Genomic DNA, 20,947 nt, shown 5'->3' with positions numbered 1-20,947 from the left:
ATAGACACACTAACTGCAAAGCGCGCGGCTGTCAGACAACCACAAATGAACACAGAAGCCACTTCAAACTTAATAAATACTGATCTAACTTCCTCACCCTTAAAATAAAGAGAGCAAAACTGCCTGCGAGTATAGTGAGGCCCCTCCTGAAGCTTGTACTTCGGGGAAAAAAACAACCATTGGTTCAATAATCCTTTGCCTTATTAAGCACTTTGGGTCAAAGTGTCAAAGAGAGGAGGAAGAGCCTTCTCCAACAGGAATGCTAACAAATACAACCCCTATTATGAAGTAATAGGCAGAGCTTCTTTTCAAAGGTAAAGTAGGGCCATACCACCTTTTCTCTAAAAGAATTCACAAGAGGTTTGTTTGAAATGTATGAAGAACTAGATTTTAGGTTGGCTTTTATTACTACCATTTTAATAAGCAGCTTTAGGAGCTGGACTTCAGCTCAATCCTCACCACAGCCATCACCTTCCTTTGTGATAAATATTTATCACTTTTAAAAAAAATCAAATAAATCTACCCTCCCCCTCCTCCCCGAGACGTGAACGTTTGAGAATGACGGAAAAGCTGTGGAAAAGTCTCAGCAAGAGGGATGTGAATGTTGCTGGGTCTGAGTATTAGATCTAGGGCTGCTGCAAGCCATGTGAGAACTGGGAGGTTATGGGCCATGCACGTAAACCTGACTGATGACAGCCAGGTACAAACTACTCTAATAAGAACAAGGTGCATTGCAATCAAGTCTGATTGACTGATTGGGGCCAGGATTAATATGACTGACGAGGATATGTTCATGCAAACGTGGTTGGTAGGAATATATATAAATCCTTCTCCATGAGAATCTGCAGTCTCCTATGACATTGAGTTGATATATGGAAGATTCCATTAAATTACAGTAAAATTAATTTTTGCCACATTTTTAAAAGAGGTCTTAGCAAAAACATATTCAAAAGGTAAACTTGTCACCAGACCAAGCACTTAGATGACATTAAAAGCCAGCAGAACTTGGTCATCTTCCTGCCATTGGACCTCCAAAAACTTCTGCTTGGAAATTAAAGTTCAAAGCACAGAGATGAAATGTCTTGCCAACTTCTGTGGTATTTAAGTTTAAGGACTATTTTGGCTTTGTTTTAAACATATAACATTTCATATCAACCCATCAAGTTCTGTAAGAGACACCCCACAATAAGACAGGCTGTAGGGAGATTCTGGTGTCTGAAAACATGGCAACGCCCTACACGAGATTTTCTAATGAAAAACTTGTTTGTGGATGCATTTACATGTTTCAAATAAATAAAATAGGAATTAACATCACACATTGCCATTTCTATGCAATTACCACAGTAATTAACAGCAATAAACACTGAATGTTTAAAATCCTTCTTTCAGATCATTATCAGAGTCTTTCCTTTTTCCTTAAAAAAAAAAGAAGATATTTTTCCCTAACAAAACATCTCTTTAGACATAAAGAATTAGCTAAATAAAAGCAGCCATCCTCCCACCCAAGACATATGGGAAACAAAGCTATTTGCATATATCCCCACAGGTCTCCTTTTGCTTGCCAATTTCCAGTCTTTAAATCATTATTAAAGCAAAAAACCATTTAGCTGCTAATTTTTGTTAGCATGTTTTGCTAAAGAGAATACTCAAATCAATATCAATTCCTTATAGCAGCATTTCAACCAAGAAATAAATAAGAACATTCAGGAACACATTGATCTAAACATCTCCAAAATCACTCACATTTACACACAAAAGCCATAAGTATTCTTACCTCCTAATTTTCTAATAAATCCATGACCAAAAAAAATGTCCTATGGATTCTGCTGGAGCAAGACTTTAAAAACAGTAGTGACCACAAATAAGAGGAAATTCAGCTAGGCTTTTTGTTTTCTAAACAATCATTCAGAATCCCCAGATGGTTCTCCTGATGTTCTAACACTTAAGCTTTCATCATTATTAAGAAACAAAGATCTAATTAGCTATTGTTTTGCTAGATAACAGGGGTAATCTTTCTTCCTACATTAATATTAAAAACCTGCAACGAAAATGTACTCTTCTCCTGCAAAGGGTCAGAGCTTCTCAAATAGCCACCCCCGCCCCAGATGATGATTAGTTTTGTAAGGATTTTCCTTTCCCTCAGGTGGTACTGCCAGCCCTTCTGCAGCAGAAGGGTCTCAAATTTGTCTGGTTTTACTATAAAGTGATTAATGGCCACAGTGCACAGAATAATAAATTTCATGAGGTCCCAAGCAATGAAAAAGGCCACCTTCAGAGGAACTTAAAACAAAGTGAACAAGAGAAAGGTAAATGTTGGATTAACCATGACAAAATTAAAAAAATTTTTGGCAGATCCTAAGAAAGCAGTGACTACTGTAGACCAAGGTTTTTAAAACCCATTTTAGAGATGGTGTACTCCATCCCAATCCATTATTCATTCCAATTACAATGAGTCTTCCTGACATCAGCTGAGGATGATAAAACGCAGAAGGTTAACACACAAAAGGGATTAAACACTGAAACATTAGAAACAAATCCTTTCCTGAGCAATGGCAGTCATGAGTCCTGTGACATCGTGTTTGATGGTTGGATTACCTCATGTTTAATAATGTCTGATTAAAACCGTTAGCACCCTTTTCTTTTGGGATTCCCTGACTGTGAAACCTAAGGGAGCACCTGGCTGCTGTTGGGCTGATTCTTTGCTGTCTAATAGTTCGTGACCGAGTTCACACCGCAACCTTTTGCGCAGCAGGAATTTGGAGCTCTCCCTTGTATTGCCCACTTATTTTTTCAAAACGCATGGAAAACGCTTGAGGCCTCTGCCATGTTAGATTGGTTTGAAATTGGTCGACAATATCAAAATTATTCAGGACACGAGCAGACAGATGATCTTGCACACGCAGAGTGTAATCACAGAAACCGTATTTTTTCAGGAATGAAGTAGAATTCAACACAACCCGACCAATTCAGTCCTCGCATGCATGTAGACACCACATTCTGCAAACAGTTCTGTGTGTTTCAATCTGAGGTTATATTTAGCCTTTACAGTCCCCTCTGTTCAGTCTAAAGATACAGCACTTGGCACACGGATGCGTTTTGCGGGATGGGAGCCGATACCCTTTCATGGGCCTCCTAGCAGGGAGGGTGTCAGGCACTGCTGCTCACAAGTGCCTCACGCAGGTGTTTCCATCAGGCAGGCCTTTCTGCCACAGGGTTTGAACTCAGGAGTCATTCTGAGTATTTTAGATAGGCTATAAATGCTCCAATTCACTTCCCGTGATTACTCATTTATATCTGGATTTCAAGGGTATTATTCACTCATTTAAAGTTACACTGGTACATCAGTTCTTGCATAATTAGAGAGTTATGTACATGCCCTTTCATTGAAAAAGAAGGTAATAAAGTTTTCATCTTTATACTTTATTATTTAAACCAACCCAATCCAGATTCTTTACCTTAAACAAGAAAATAGATCTCAGTCTACAAAACAAAATTCCTTCTCTTCCCCCCCCCAAAAATGAAGCTTTTAGTTAATTTTTACACTGCATTTTTTTAAACGTACTGCACTGAAGCTGCTAAGTTGGTGAAATTAAGCCCTTCTGCCACCACCACTACACGAGCTAAGCCCATAAAGGGAAGCAGATAAATCTCTGCTAATTTTACAGTTTTTATTCTTACCACTTAAGTCTAATAAGATTTTTTTCAAATCGCATGATGTTATAAACCATCAAATGATTTTCTGATGCAACTGTCTGAAGAGGCCCTAAACGTCTTATTGTTCTCTGGTAAAATCAAAACCATTCAAGATTTCGATTATTGCTAATTAGCTAATTTTCTGTCTGTTACTGTTGCACAGCAGGAGTTACTAAACCAGATCCAAAGCAAACTGGTTAAATTATAGTAATCCAAAGAGAAAGAGTATTGCAGGATACTACGGAAAAGCCTACAAATAGAGAGTCTGCTTCTGTTCTGCATGCAGAGATGTACAGGAAGTACACAAGTGCTGAAGAAAGGGAGAGCGGTGCCGAAAGGAGAACCGCTATGAGCTCGGGAGGGAAGAGGACGGTCTGAGATTCCACCAAAAACCCCCACTTCTGTCACCTAGTGTCACTACCTTACTGCCATTACAGCAATGTAACATCTCCCTGCGGCCAGCTTGTGGGTGCTGGGAGGGTTCTGTATCTGAAACTCACTTGTCTCTGGGGTTGCAACCCCTTCTGTTATCACATTTTGTAATTTTGTTCCTTTCCAACAGCGCAAGTTGGATTTGAAGGAAAGAAAAAAACTTAAATACGTCTGTCATCAGTACTCAGTCATTCCCACTAATTGGCCAATAATCCAACTTTTAAAGTGTCCCTCTGCCTCCCACCCTTCCCACTGCAAGGCCACTCTTATTCCTCTTTAATACCATAATATATTGTTTCACTTAATTACAGCTTCTCCAGACTTATGTGGCTACACAAGATGGGAGAGAAGAAAAGATATAAACCACCACAAAGACTCCCACAGATACTACTTGGTGCAGCAGAGGGAGTATATAACTAAATATTGCTTGCTAAAGGGAGAGAGAATGCACCTTGGGCACCAGAACTGTCATTTGGAGTCAAATCTCTGCAGTCCACACTATTTTTTTTTTTTTTTAAATAAAATTTGATGAGCTTAAATACGCTTCCATACAAGGCAATCATAACACAGCATCCTTAATGCAGAGCAACAGGGAAGATCTCCACTCAAAATTAAAGCACACTGCTGTTCCTTCAGCCAACAGGATTTCTATTACACCACAAGTGCCTGGTGGGGTATCCAGCTAGGTGTTGGTGCTCAGGCTGCGCTGACTTATGAATACAATGCCAGAATTTGACCTTTAATTATTCTTTCACAGCAGGGGGGATTCATATTCCCACTTACAAAAAAATAAATGGAAGACAGACAGTTCCTTCCTGTAAAGATCCTTTCATTTGAAGGATAAAGGTGATTACAGAGAAGTGTTGGTTCTCATCAATGGATTATTCCTTTCCTAATAAAGTTACCTTGATGTTATAATATGACTTTTGGAAGACAAGATATATCTTAATTCCTGTTAATGACAATGTCAAATATTAATATCAGTGTCCCAAAGCAAAATTACTTTCAAAATCACTGAGGAGTTGTGTTAGAGACAAATGAGATCTTTGGGTTATGGTCCGTAATGCAAGGAAGGCATTTTGTATTTCGGGGACTGAATATTTCTGGGTCTTTTGGTATAAAAATAACAACCATTCTTCCATGGCATAGTTTCTCTATTTTCCTCACTCCGCATGGGTGCTTTGCCATGAAGATATTTTGCCGATGATATAAGCAAATGGTGGCTAGAGGCAGACCAGAGGAAATCACGATCACATTGGAAATGAAATTCAAGCCAGCCATAACATATACCAGAGCAGAATTACTATCCTGAGTTCCCTTCCAAGTCTGCTATGCGACAGCTGAAGATTTATCCAGCCAACTGTTCGACTCTTACTGATCGATGAGATAGGCTGCTGGGAAACGGGGACCATCAATAGCTCCTGACCCTGCAAGGCCTTCCAATGATGAACTGAACTACTGCCTCCAAATAGTGCTACAGTAGCTGTTCCCATTCAGAGCTCTCCCATCTCAGGGAATCATCAATGAAATTGTTGTGAGGGATATCCCCATTCAAATTTCCTCTTTCTTGAAGCCCTCCATGAGCCTCCCATATGTTTGTTAGAAACAGCCTATTTGGGTCTTGATTACTAAAGCCAGAGATACGAAAACGAAGTATCCAGTATTAAAAGGATCTCTGTAGGACTCAATGTTCCCAGTAATGAAACTAATCCTATTTACTCAATTTGTACACAAAAAAATAATGCATTATTTCCATTTAAACAAATGCCATAACAACACGATGAATATTAAATCACTCTCCAATGGAACTCAGACATCAGATTACATTCTTAATGGGCTCTGACTCCAAATAATCCAAATTGTAAAGCCTTTTTTCCCCTGCTTTTTATTTAATTCTTCACAGTCTAATGATGCACTTGCTTCTAAAATGATTGAAGTCTTAAAATAATTCCCAAAGCAACAGATCTAAACATTAAATACAGCAGGACATAAATGCAGAAGGCACAAGAGTCCTGCACAGCACAATTCAAGGAAGAATCAAACTCTGCCACGTTTGCATGCCTCTGGCCAGGAAGGGAACCTTGTGTAGCTGTGGACAGCCAGCTAGACATTAAAAACAAGTTTCAGAACCTTACTGAAATCAAGGTAAGATGCCTAGTTTATAGTCACACAAATAGCCTAGTGGTCCAACGCTTCCTATGGCTCCGCAATTTTTATGCAATGGAACAAGCACAACTACCTTATCTTGTAGGATGTTGCACTAAACTGTAAATTGCTCAGGTGCTATGATAAAAAACCTCACTAAATGGACAGTTTAATGCAAAGTCATCAAGGTAGTGAATAACATGGATGACTCCAGTATTGACTGAGCGTACAACTTGGGGTTCTACTCTAAGCCCAAACAACTCAGAGTGCTTTGAGATCTGCTTGGTTGAAGGAGTCTCCACAGTTTCACATCGACTGCTTCCTGCAGAGAGGGAGCATTGAGACAGAAACTTGTACAGTACGAATCCCAAGTGTGTTTCACTGACAGGAATTCACATTTCTTCATTTTCTACCATTTCCTGATTTAATAACCTCCTAGCCAGACTACGTAGCTTATCTTTGTTTGCACTCACCTCCGCCTGAAAATAAGGAAGCTTTGCTTACCCTTCTTGATCATTGACCCCTTTTTTCCAGCTAAGGAAAAGTATCTTGCTTTCCTACTTGCTGTTACAAAATAAAAGATTATCTTTCATTTCCCTGAGGGCTAGGAGAATGGACCCTGTGTTTGTTTTAATTCACAGTATGAATGATACTTATTTCATATTCTACAAAGATCACTGCAGTACAGACTATTAACAGTCTTAACTTGTCTTTTCAGGGGGGAAAAAAAAAAAAGAAAAAACGTGGCTTTACATTTAAATGCAATCTTGGATTGCACGGATCAGATCTTTCCAGTTCCTGGATGTTGAACAAAAGGCTGGCTCTGTGTAATATTTTTGCTGCATTATATACACAGAAATGCACTTTACAAATATATGAATATATCACAAGCAGAGGAATGCCGTGCAGTAGTGGTAATAGCACATATTTGTTGATAGCTACACAATATGTAGAAAATCATTTTGACCCTCAGGGCTCTAAAAATTACATTCCCTCCCATACTTCTCTAAAAAGATTTCAGGAGTTTCACAGTCATTGTGGTCCTCAAGATTAATCCCTTCTATGAAGACAATGACTAATAATGTTATCTCTTCTCTAATGTACTCAGTTACTATGCTTTACAAGCAAGGAAGAAACAAAAAAGAATCCTTCACAGAGTACATTCTTTCACAGTTTATCATCAGTCAGCAGATAAAAGGAATAGTCCTGGCCAAACCACTAGCCCCAGCCTATGGAAAGCACACTGAAAAAGCCAGCAAACCCACAAAAAAGACTAGTCATAGGAAGAATAAATAAAATGCAGTATCTAAATAAAAAAAAAAAAGGTGTGAGAACGAATGAATTTTTTGTCTCAATAAGGAAGACAGAGTAGTGATGGGAAGCCACACCAACTCTTCGCTGGGTAAAACAAAAAAGAAACCGTTTCCGTCCAGGAAGGAAGCCAAAGAAGTCCTCCTCAGAGTGGCATCAGAAAAATTACTAGGAGAGACTGGGCAGTGGCAGGAAGGAAGCAGAGGAAATACATTTCCTTGCTTCCATACATTAACTCATGTATACATTTACACACAAACATATACACGTGTATGTAAATATACACACGCTCCTATAATGCTTTCCTTGAAATCCATACATAAATATATGTGTGTTTGTATATATATACACACACACACGTATTCCCTCCCTCTCACCTGCTACTTTCCATGAAAGACAACAGAGACTGGGAACTTATTCACCAAAGCTCATTTGCATATTAGGAGATGTGCATATATTTTCTCAGAAGGATAGTGCTACTGCCTGAAGCCCTGCATACATCCTCCAGGACAGATCTCTATCCTTCTGCTGTTCAATTTCCAGCTATGCATTTACCGAACAATTTCTAAATGGATGTATAAACATTCACTCTCTAACAGACGTGAGCTAAAGAGATTCCCTTCTAGAATTAGTTCCTCAGATTCCCTGCTCAAGTACACCAAATTATCCTTACATTTCTCCTTATCTGAACTCCTCACACGCCTGAACAAACAGTTTAGCCTTATGCCATGGCTTGAAAAGTCAAGAGAGTCAAACTACCATCAGTCAGGGAAAGAAAGTCCAAGAACTTAAGACCTTCTGCAGATGACATCTACAATTTTCAAAGACCTCTCTGTTCAAAACGAATTAATTTGCACCCTCCAGTTCCAGTCTGCTGAACTTCGCACTTTCTTTAGACAGTGTGGGCTGTATTATGAAACATTTCTCTGTTTCAGAATATAAAGGGGGAAAAAACCAGAGTCACCAATAGCCACTAGTTTCTGCAAAGTTGAGCCTGGAGACTGTTCACTAAAGTGTTACAATGAGTTGAAAAAGAGACAGTGAAGAATGCACAATGAGTGCCTTCAGGACTAGATTAATAACCGCTTTTGACCAGACAGCTGAGCTGAAAAACTGGTGGAAAACTGCTTCTAATAAAGCCTTTCATTTAATTTTTTCATAGGCTCCCCCCCGTCCCGAAATAGACTTCTGAGATCTTTCAAAAAAACTATTTTAAAAACAACTATTTTGAAGAGTGCAAGCCTTCTGTTTTCAAAGTGGCACTCCACAGCATTTTTAATTTTTCAAAAGAACACGCATCCTCTCTTTGCAAAACATTTTCAAACTCTTTGAAATTATTTCCTTAACTTGCCTTGAATTTAGGAGTAAGACAAGTTGCCTGAAACTGCCCAAATTCTTTGTCCAAAGATCTCTGACTGGTTTCTACTACCACTGGACTTCCAAGTAGGCTATGATAGCACTCGTTCAAAATAAAGGCTTTACCATAACTTTTAAATTGTTTGTATATCATATCAGGCATTTCCCTAAAAGTATTTAGTGAACAGCTTTTATGGGAAACAACCTCTGCCCACTACTCCCATACCCTGCTAGGAATTATGGGGTGGCTAGAGAAGGGGAAGTCTTACTTCTGCTGTTAGCGCACTTACTTATGTACCTTAAAAATCAAAGTACTAAAATTAATTTATAAGTAATAATTTGAAGTGAAATTGACTTTCTTTAATTACATTTAGTGTTATATACTGTGATGCATCACTAAATAAAAAATACTATCAAAAAAATGACAAAAATCTGTGCCTAATTTAAGTAGGCCAATTACTTTAAGTGCTGCTACAGTCAGAAAAGTGATTCAAGGATAAATATAGGAATGCACAATGCCATTTATTCAATAGCTTCCAGATCAAATTCAATGTAAAAGTTAAAAGGTCGATTTTTTTTTCCCTCTACCCCATGGCATCACAAACTCCCCATGGGACTTGGAGAACTTGGCTGAATTCTTTTTTTTCCTGGCATTCTCCACAGTAGCAGCGATGGTTATACATTATGTTACAACACACACACACTTTTCACAGGAAAGCCTTTATTTTTTCCAGGGAGAAATTTAAGTTTTTATATTTTTCTGGACTCTAGACATCCAGTATGCCTGCTTATGCATGAATAACTAGGTGGTGCAGAATTTGTGTAGAATAAATGCCCAGCGGATTCTATTCCTTGTTGGACCAAACGGTGCTTAGGCGCAGTCTGTTCCTCCCTTTATCATCTTATACAGCAGCACCAATGACAGACATGTCCAAGGATTCCCTCCCTAAGTCATGGTGGTTGCAGATTGATGACCAGAAAGAAGTTATGTTTCTCTGTGGCTGGCCACTTAAATTCTATATATTTTACTATTCAAACACAGCAATCCCAATTCAAACTTCTCTGCAACAGTCCCAGCTGGGATGCTCCAACCAGCTGAACATCTCAGGTATTTTTAATAACACATGCAAAGTCAACCACATAGCACATGCAGAAAAGCGTAACACTTTCTGATACTGTCAGATTTGCTGAACAGGCACATACCTACACATGTGCAGTTGGTTCAACACTTCTCAAGCACCAGATTCCCTGTATTTGCATTAAACAAGGCATGCTCACTGGAAAAGCCTGTAGAGAAATATGGCAGCCCTAGTGATGCAGAAGTGGTTGTCTGACAGCTGAGATAATGATGCAGAAAGCAGAAGATAACTTACATTGTACCAACAAGAATAAAAGAAATCCTAAAGACAAAGAAAAGCAGGTAATACAAAAGTAGCTTATGTGCAAACGTTCTACTTTGCTTTTGTTGTGACAGCCAATGCTTCACATCACAACTGATTTGCAGGGTTATGCATGGATTGTGTAAAATGTGCATTTCTCAATTGTCATTACCATATTCCTTTGCAAATTAGGTAATTGTAAGAGAAGTAGTCTGTGCAAAGGGATCATAGAATGGTTTGGGCTGGAAGGGACCTTAAAGCCCATCTAGTTCCAACCCCCCTGCTGCGGGCAGGGACACCCTCCACTAGACCACATTGCCCAAAGCCCCATCCAACCTGGCCTTGAACACTTCCAGGGATGGGGCATCCACAACCTCTCTGGGCAACCTGTGCCAGTGCCTCACCACTCTGACAGTAAAGAATTTCTAACATCTTTACAAAGGAGAGACCATTCCAGGATCAATAGTTAGCTGTAAAACCGTTGACAGCATAATTCCTGTAACTTCCAATCAAGTGTGAGGCCCTCGACGGGTAGGACTCGGAAAGGGAACTGCCATGTAATTGCTGTAGGAAACAAAACTTCACGTGAAACTCATCAGATTTAAAACCAAATTCTTTCTACATAGCAAGATTCATCAGGAAGCATTCAAAATTAACATGGCATCAACGATCATAATGAAAATGAAACATTTTAAAAAAATTAAACTTGAAAATAATTTATAAATCAATAAACTGTGCATTTGGATTTGTTTTGGGTTTTCTTCTGTAAGGAAAAAATATCCATAGATAGATTTGAAAGGCCCAAAATTCTTCAAAAAATTTCTTCTGTTAAACTTTTGTACTACACTTTCCTTAACCAGACAACACTCACTTATTCACACCAAGCATTAAGAATAAAATATTACGGCCCCCTTTCTCAGGTCTAATACCATCTTCACTGACAAAATAGTCATAAAAAAAATCTGTTTTGTCTTACATTTTGTAATATGGGTATGTGCGCACATATGTAGGAAAGCAGAGAGACTTGGTATAACCACAGAGAAAAAGTGTTTTTCAACAGTAAGATTAATCTAGTGAAAACATAACTATTACTCATATTTCTCTTCAGAAACATGACTTGGTATTCCTCATTGTTTTCATTTTCACATCCAGCTTCCAAAATCCTTCTCAAATTCTTCCTCTAACCATACAGCTGTTTATTTGCTCGCCCCAGAAGCACACTTTCAACTGTGTATTACCCAACCTTATCTGACTGTGGGCAGCACCCACTGCTTTTAACCCCAAGTCCTTTTAGAGCCGGGTAAGATTCTTCATGAAACTTGCCACGCTACCAATTTGTGTGTCAGAAAATTTGATTACTGATGCTTCTACATCCAGGAGGTCAGCAAAATAAAACATTGAATTTCCCAGCAGGCCTTTACACACTGATGCAATGTATGCAGAGGCACAAAAGACACTCCTGTAAAGGAAAGAACAATTCAAAAAAATCAGTGCAGCTGAATATTTTTAGGATGACACCAGATCTGACTTCTGTTGCAGGCTCTTTAACAGGTGGGTAGATCTAATTCCATAGAGCACCATCTGACAGCCATTGACAAACTTAAGGTCAATTCATTTTTTCCCCAGAAAATTAATGTCAAATCCTTTTATTTAGCATGAGATTTTCATAAAGACTTTTAAAGTAAAATAATGCATTTAATATAACCCTGGTCCCTGGAGGTCTTACTGGAATTGCCTTATTCCTGAAAGTGCCGCTTAATTCTATTGCCTAAAGAATTTCTAAAGACATTTAAAACACCAGCCACACTGTGAGGAAGGATTTTCTTTCCATTTCACAGATGGGAAAGGGAAGTATACAGCAGCTGGAAAGCCTTCTCAGGATGACATGGCAAAGAATAGCAGGGACGGAGGGAGGGCTCAGACTGTCTCATTCTGGTCTTGAGCTCCAACAGCTCTATAAGACATCAGCAAGAGAGGAGACTTGTCTTATCTTAGCTATGACTTACTTGAATTGCTATAGTGCCTAGCAATCATTTTCGTATCTGGCAGCAGTCTCATCAGCAGAAAGCTCCCATTGTGATCAATGGGGAGTAGATTCCTATACATCTTCTGAAATTATGCACAAACCATAAACGAGAGAAATGGGAAAACAAGGGCTGAGTCATGGAGATGCAGTATCTGTATGAACCCTTATCTTTTTCTTACACAAATACAAGAGAACTGTAAGGATATGCATCAACTGACCTTCCCCCCATTGGTACTGCTCAGTAGGAGAACACTATATCTTTGAGAAAAGTTTGAATGCTGCAAATATCAAGTCTGAGGTCTTTGAAAGGTCACTTCTCCAGAACCAAGCCATGACCCATTTCTTGCTATTATCCATTTCTTCACCACAAGTGACAAAATCTGAAAGCTGGTTTCAGGTTAGGTGGAATGCCACAGTGTGTACCCTGCTTCCACCATTTGTATGTAGCAATCTTTTTCTTTAGCACTTCCGCATCCTTCCTGTGAAAACTCTCCATTTCTTTTTACAGAATTTAAGGCGTTCTACCTGAAAGGACCATATTCTTTCACTGCAGTTGTGCATACAGATTTCTATCTGTAGTTTCAGTGTAAAACAAGGCATATTTTATTGTAAGCACAACAATACTAAGGGGCTCATTAGGCTGTTCAGTGACTCTCTACGTCTAATTGCCAAGTTACTTTTCCTTAAGTTAGTCAGTGCAGAAATTATAGTCCAAAATATATGTCTGATAAGGGACAAATAATTCACAAGGTAAATAATTTTCAGCTCCGGTATAGCACAGCATTTCTATAAACATAGGACTTCTTTAAATTATGCAACATCATTTTCTCTTTAGAAAACCTGACAGTTTCCACAAGGAGGATACCAAGGGATTGGCTGGTTTTTAGAGATCAGCAGATGGACAAATTAAAACATCACTCGAGGGAATAGTATAACTTCCAGAGAGCAGATAGAGAAGGACCATTTATTACACTAAACCACAAAAGCCCAATGCTGGAAAAATTTCTGTAATCATAAACATGTGTTCTTCAAGTGACCTCCCTCCTCATGGCCAGCAGTCACCCGCACATTGAGCGAGGAAGTGCTGCTGGAGATGTGCAAGCACAGCTCTGCTGCAGCTAACTAATGAGGGCAACGGGCATGCCCTGGGAGCCAGGCTGCTGGTCTTGAGCTCAGCGTGCAATATCCTGGGAACGAGGATATTTATCCCCTATTCACCGATGCCTGCCCAGAGCTGGCAAGGGTCAGCTGGCTTCTTTCTGGAAACTCCTCCCACCAAATTATTGTGAAAAAAATTCTTCTAGTGGAATTAGTATAAGATGGTCATCGCATCCGAGAGGAAGAGGAGAGGAAACAGTGCATGAGCAGCTACGGTACGCGATGCTCTCCGCTGGAAGGGCAGAATGCCTGTGGCAATTTTCCATCCCCTTTTAGCGTCTGTCTTACTGGTACAGACTGAAGGTCAGTCTGTGATAAATGGAAAAGATAAGTTTGATCATAACTGAATTTACAGAGTATGTGAATTAAGGGTTTCAGGATTTGGTACTGAGATGTTAACCCTTTGCAGAAAGGGGCAAAGAAACACAGATATACTACTGGAATAAGTGATACCCTAGTTCGGGAAAATGGGTGACGGCAGTTTGTACACAGAGCATCTGGGGTGTTGCCAGGGCCAGGATTCCCAGGGGTTGAAAGATCCTAAACCTCAAGCAGCTTTGGAAGGTTAAATCTACAAATCAGCAGGACAGAAACAACAGTAACTGTAAAAAGATGTCTGTAAGACATCCTTCTAAGAATTTTTTTTTTCATTCTTGGAAATAACAGAATAATTTTAATTTATTAAGCCCAATCCTGTGCTACACAGCAACTTCCTCATCACTAAAAGAAGGCCAGCAAAACACCACCTACCACATACATTGTGGTTTTTGCTTTCAGAGCATTCACTGGTCAAGCATTACGTTGGACAGTGATTGCATGGCAGTTTATTTGCTGGGTGGCCAGATTTTTGAGACTACAGGTTAACTCTGCAAGTATCTTCTCATATTTAAAATCATTCTATATAATTAAAAGGATGTTACAGCCTCAGTTGATTTCCCACTTAAAATCACCCTCATCTTCAATCTGCCTGTTGAAGAAACTTCAAGTGACATCTCTAACAACTGAGAACAGAAAGCTGCACCCAAGACTTTCGGAACATCATTCAAGCTCAGACCCTCTGCATAGTCTTTTTGTTTTGTTTTTTTAAACCAGGAGTAGCCCAACTTGAAAAATCAAAGATATTATTTCTCTCTGATTCACCATTGAAAATCTGTCATTATAAAGAAAGAATACAAATAAAGATTTATTTCGCAATTGTGGAAGCCTACGTATAAAATCTAAACTATATGCACAGATACATATAAGATTATTATTCCAACTGCAATTTAACCTTAGTTTCCCTTCTTTGTATTCAGTTCATAGTAAGTCACCACACCAAAAGCATATGCATCACATTTTAAATCAAAAGCGTTTGCAGGGTATTAAAGCATACAGTAGAAAATTTATTTTCCTTATTACAGATCCTATATCCTAAGATGAGAGTGCTGAAAATACCACGAGTTAAACATATGGAACTGTGTTCCTATCAAATGGGGGGGGTGGGAGAGGATAAAAAAAAATTATGCATACAGTTCCCTTTCACTCCAAGAGCTTGGCACAATGAGAGATTTTTTTTTTTCATTGCTTCTTTACACCAACCACAAGGTACTAAATTTTCTTGGGCAGAGACTCCTTTTCCTCAAGTTTCAGCCCAAAGTAAAAATTTTGCTGAAGGAGATGCATCAGATGTAGTGAAAATGCTAACTCTACCTTTTGGTTTAATGCCAGCAAGTATATCATTGTGAAATTTAGTCCAAATGGAGAACAGTGTGAGGAAACATGTGAAAAGAGAAATGATAATAGTTATTGTGAAAATTAATTTTTAAAGAGAACAGTACTCAGCTTTGAAAGAAAGTGTTTTCTGGGAACGGGTAGAGGCCACGCTGAACTTCCTTGCACAGCTACGTGACCCCTGCCAATCAATGTCAACACTTATTAATATTTTACTGAAAAAGCGTGAGATGATTCAAACTTCAGCTGTCTTGGTAGGTGTTGCTAAGCAACTTTGCTGCTTGTCTGAGAACTAGTTTTCACAGTAACCTTTCCTTCAAACCGAAGACCTGCGTCCACTTGAAACACTTTCCCCTTTGTCAATGAAGAACCCAGCAAGTTATGTTCCACCTCTCCCTTTTTATCTGAGAAATGGAAAGGAAAATATATCTATTTCATAGCGTCTGAAATTCTCTGCTTTACTTACCGTAATCACTGTCATAGAATACTATGAATTTCTGCCACCGCAGCTCGGTGACCAGTTTCAGCATAACGTCGTTGAGGCGGACCGGCGGCCGGGCAGCCAGTGTGTACTCCTCCTCCTCCAGGCTGGGGTTCAGGTGGCAGGCCGTGCGCGGGGAGCCTCCCGTGTTGCGCTGTACAAAAAGGTGTGGGATGTGCATGGCATCCGTCAGGGACTGCAGGGCATTGGCCGAGGCACAACCGGTGGACGTCACCAAGGCTAAGATCCCCAGGGTCATCAGGTCACAGGCTGGAGAAGACAAGAAATAAAGCAGGGTTAGAACAAGCTCAACAATTCCTTTGGCCAACCTAGACACTAAGAGGGGAACAAGACAGGCTTTACACTTGCCATTAACACAGAGCTGAAATGATTTCTATTACAGTATCAGCTGAAGCCTTTCAGAGACAGGTCCTGTACCTTTACAGTAGAGGCAGGATCTGCAAACTGTACTGATAAGACACAGTTGAGGACAGATAACACTACTACCGTCATTTCTTCAAACAGGAGCTGATGAGGACAGAGATTGTGGCCCTTGCTTCAGGTCATTCCTGGTGGAAGCAGGAACTTAACTCCCGTTTTTTAAAACTCGCTTCACTGCTTTCACCCCTTAATCTTTGCTGTGCACATTGGATGAAGACTTCAGAAAATAAAGAGCAATTTCAGTTTCAAGGATTTGTCTTATACAACAGAGTTTTGAAGGACTTTTAAACAGTGAAAAAACATTCACTGTGTGTCTCAGAGCAATGAAGAAACAAAGGCCCTTGTTAGAACAAAGGCAACTCATGAATGACTAAACAATTAATAACAACGTAGCGGTCTTAAAAATGATCTGGAAAACACATACCATTTAAAAACACAGCATACACACTTGAGCCCATCTGCTTTTGAGAATGAGGCGTTAGGTGAGTTTGAAGCACAGGCCATGACGGCTGGGCAGCCCTGGCAGAGCCCCGTGCAGCCTGGCGCTGCCGCTCAGGACACCTGGCGGCCTCTCGCACGGCTCACGCCTCTCAGGACTCCTCCAGGTAAGGCAGCCTGATATTCACCTGGGCTTGGAAAATGTTTCCAGCCAAGGGCCCTGGCTATAACTCAGCAGCTGTGCAGTCAGTGGTGGTAAGACTGTTTAAGACTGTAAGGCAGTTGTTGATGCCCATTTTCACTAACTCTTGAACAAGAGTTGGCCCCTGGGAGCTCAGCACAGCAAGCGCTCACAGGTGAGCGCTGCACCGGCCCTGAGGGTCCCCCAGGGCACTTGGCACTCCCCACGCCTCTGAGGAGGCAGAGAAGGGGGAGCTCAGGGTTTCAGTAGCCATTTCAGTCCCTGAGCAACCGCCTGCACAAGGCCAGCCTGCCCAAAGGAAACCAGCCACAATGCTTCCCTGCGGCAGAGACCCACCATAATAAAGCCAGTCAGGAGGGGACCTGAGGCGCTCCACAGTCCAACTGCAGCCTGCGTAAGCTTGCTAACAGTGGATAAATGAAAGAGCCTCTGGGGCATAATTTGCAGCTCCTCTGGGACCTGCAGAGCAACTGAGCAGGAAATTTAGCTTCCAGCTGGAGCGGGGAGGCTGCCCGCGCCAGTGCTTCTTCCCCCTACAAGGTGACCGCCTCGGCCACGAAGGAGCAGGCTCGGCACGCGTCGGGTCTGGCAACGCAGGAGAGACAGACCGCCTCCCCGTTGCTGACCCGCCGCCTCTGGTCTCTGGCAGAAAGGGAGTGGGCGGAAAGGTAGAAAGTTGAACACGATGTATTAAAAGGATTTATTTTTCCTCCTCTAAACACTTTTATCTCCACTTTCAGAGGCCAAAAAGTCAAAGGGACTGTACAGGTTATGAATCATTAATAGTAATTATCAGTTAATTATAAATTAATATTAATTACATGAAGCCACAGTAATTAAATACACAAAACTGTTTCTAATGCAACCAGTGAACCATTTTATCAAATATCTTCTTAGACCAGAGAGAAAATAAATATATTTCACTTTGATATGGGATAACAGACAGAAAATGTTTGATCTTCTCTATGCACAGAACATTCAACACGTATCCTAATGCAACAGAGAAAGATGAAGTGCTTTTTAAATTATTTCCTTGATGGTCTTTACAATAAACATATGTCAGTTGCATTATCTAAATTTACTCTGTGTTGATTATAGTTATATGAAATTGTTCTTTGTTTTTCCTGAGAGCTGACCTGATTTAACAGCGGGGAGGCATTACATTTGCCAAATGGGAGACCCAGGTTTGGGAACAGATTTGATTTCCCAGGCTTGTTGCCAGAGAAAACTGAACATGTCATACAGGTAATTTATTTAGTCACAGCAGGGGAGGGAACAGAGAAGTGGGAACAGAGGGAGAGTACAGCAGAGCTGAGCTATAAACCCCTGCAGAGATCAGCAACCAGCGAGCTCTGCCGTCGCTGAGGGTGAGAGAAGCAAGCCTCACGGGTCTGTAGAGGGAACAAGTTACCTGCAAAGCAGACAGGAGGAGAGAAAAAAACCAAAGCCTTTTCTGACGGGAGACAGCATTCAGAGAGTGAGTTAATTTGTGGAATATAGAGCTGATCACCAGTTGTATAACAAGAGATAACTTAATTCAGTGGTTGACACTAATCAAAAGCTACTCACTTATTAGGAGCAAAAAGACTGGAGATATGACAGACCACAGCAAATGGCCCCCTTATCTCCCAGCACAGCCCACCAAACACAGCTGAAATATCTCAGCAGAGACTGCTTTGGTTGAGGCATTTTCCCAGTGTTTTGTAGTTTGTGTCAATGGGTTAAAACGAAGAATCAGTCAATACGCTTCTACATTCTGATAGTTTGTCAATTGATTATGTTCTGCCTGAAAGCATATGCTACACAATGAGTGTTATCTCCTCTTGCCTCTCTGTTTTGAGATACTACAGCAGGCAATAAAAAAAAACAGAATGACTAAGGAAAAAAAGGTTTCATATTTTCTGAATTGCTTTCTTCAGTCAAATTACAGAATGTGAAACAGAATGTGTCATATTTCTAATAGAAGACTTTCACTGTATAAAAATACAATGGATTCCAAGAAGTTCAAGCTCTCCACACTTACTACACCAAAGGGTGAGAATAAGCTTTCGGCACATAAAGAAAAGTATTACTTTCTACATGAGTAACACAATGGGGAACAACTACATAACAGACTCCAATTCATTAAAAATCTCATTAACTCTTTAGAAATCTCAAAATTATTTAGCAAGAGAATGTTCAGGGATTATACAATCCCAGAGGAAAGCCCTGGTGACAATTTTTTTCGGATTTCTCCCCACATGCCTGTACTTTCTTGCATACACATCTTCTCTTGTGTCACAAAGTTTTGTAATTTTCCATTTCACTTTGTACTAGCTATGGATTTTCAGCCACAATCGAGCTTCCCTGACCACGTGACTAAGTAAACCATTAATTCTCTATGCCAGTTGCAGCTTCATAAGCACTCAAAAGAACCTGCAATTTTTGCACATGAATTTCATAAACTCCATCTTTATTTCCTCAAAGCTGAAAGACAGAGAGTTGAAGTGCCTTGGTTCATATCAACCTACTAACTAATAAGGGAAAGGGGAATCAAAACACCCTGAGATCTTTAGTGATCGTCAATTACTATAGTTGTAACAATTTCATATTGTTATAACTAAGACACTTTCATATTTATTTATCCTATACATATATTTATGTAGATAAGTTTCAAGAAATAATGCTTTTAAAGTTTTTGTTCAACAGATAAAAAGACACAATGTTCTAGCAATCCTGCCTCCAGATTTCACTGTTATATGAATAGCAATAGTTATTAGTTTACTGTAGTGAATGCCTCCATCACCATCAGGCTGCATGTTAAGAGGATGCCGACATCCTACAAACCATACAGTAAGAAATTGAGAGCAGCCCTGAGAGGACTTGGGGGTGTTGGTTGATGAGAGGCACAACATGAGCCAGTAATGTGCGCAGCCAGAAAGCCAACCCTGTCCTGGCTGCATCAAATTGACCAGCAGGTCGAGGGAGGTGACTCTCCCCCTTGACTCCACTCTCCTGAGACCCCACCTGGAGTACTGCATCCAGCTCTTGGGTCCCCAATACAAGACAGACATGGACCTGCTGGAGTGAGTCCAGAGGAGGGCTACAATGATGGTCAGAGGGCTGGAGCACCTCTCCTATGAGGACAGGCTGAGAGAGTTGGGGTTGTTCAGCCTGGAGAAGAGAAGGCTCTGGGGACAACTTACAGCGGCCTTCCAGTGCCTGAAGGGGCCTACAGAAAAGCTGAAGAGGGACTGTTTACAAGGGCATGGAGTGACAGGACGAGGGGTAATGGCCTTAAGCTGAAGGAGGGTCGATTTAGATGAGATGTTAGGAAGAAACTCTTCACTGTGAGGGTGTTGAGGCACTGGAACAGGTTGCCCAGAGCAGTTGTGGATGCCCCATCCCCAGAAGCATTCAAGGCCAGGTTGGATGGGGCTTTGGGCAACCTGGTCTAGTGGAGGGTGTCCCTGCCCGCAGCAGGGGGGTTGGAACTAGATGGTCTTTAAGGTCCCTTCCAACCATCCCAATCATTCTATGATTCTAAATGTGCATGTTAACATGATGAAAACATGAACATCACTATACCTAAAGAATAAATCCGCATTCATCTATATGATCAGATTAAATTATGTCATGGTAGTTGTTCATTAACACTGGCCTCCAACAGACCAGCTCTCAAGCTTATACTTGGATTTCATTGAAGTTTCCCAAATTATTGAATAATCCAAATTTTAGTTGTTTCAGTGAAGTATCTCTCCTAACCTATTCTTTTGAAGTCTGTTTTCAGAAACTCCCCTTTCCACATCTGCTTGACATTTTACATCTTGAACTGTTATTTTTATTACAGAGTTTCACAAGACACTGTCTGCTCTCTTCTCCATCTTTTGTCTTGTTTTTTTTCTCATTTAGCTTCTCCATGTTACCTCTGTCATAACAGTGGCAGAATTAGCACAGGTTAATACATTTTGGGCATCTTCTACCATCCATTTGTCTAACTTGACTCTAACACCATAGCAGTACATACTAAACTTTTCTCTCATTCTGTGACTCGCATCTCTAACTCCAGTCATATCCCATTAAGACCACACTTAAGCCTGGAAGAGCAGCTATTATTTTTTCAGACTGCACCTTATCCATATGACCTTTTTAATCAGTGGCACGCCTCATGGCACATTAGATGATGCAAGAATTCT

At 40.3% G+C, this 20,947-nt stretch overlaps 1 protein-coding gene across 4 annotated transcripts in view; it reads right to left on the bottom strand.

Annotated features, from left to right (window-relative positions):
• Positions 1-20,947, bottom strand: part of GRID1 (glutamate ionotropic receptor delta type subunit 1) — a 533,775-nt gene that overhangs the window by 297,948 nt on the left and 214,880 nt on the right. For 3 of the 4 annotated variants that reach the window (XM_054832728.1, XM_054832731.1, XM_054832729.1), the window contains exon 3: positions 15,677-15,961. The exons of the other annotated variant lie outside the window; for it this stretch is intronic. In XM_054832728.1, coding sequence (XP_054688703.1) covers positions 15,677-15,961 — 285 coding nt within the window. The remainder of the gene's footprint in view (positions 1-15,676; positions 15,962-20,947) is intronic. 4 annotated transcript variants of the gene reach the window in all.

The sequence above is a fragment of the Grus americana genome, chromosome 7, assembly GCF_028858705.1.
Source record: "Grus americana isolate bGruAme1 chromosome 7, bGruAme1.mat, whole genome shotgun sequence".
Lineage (NCBI taxonomy): Eukaryota > Metazoa > Chordata > Aves > Gruiformes > Gruidae > Grus > Grus americana.
This window is presented reverse-complemented; position numbering and strand designations above follow the sequence as displayed.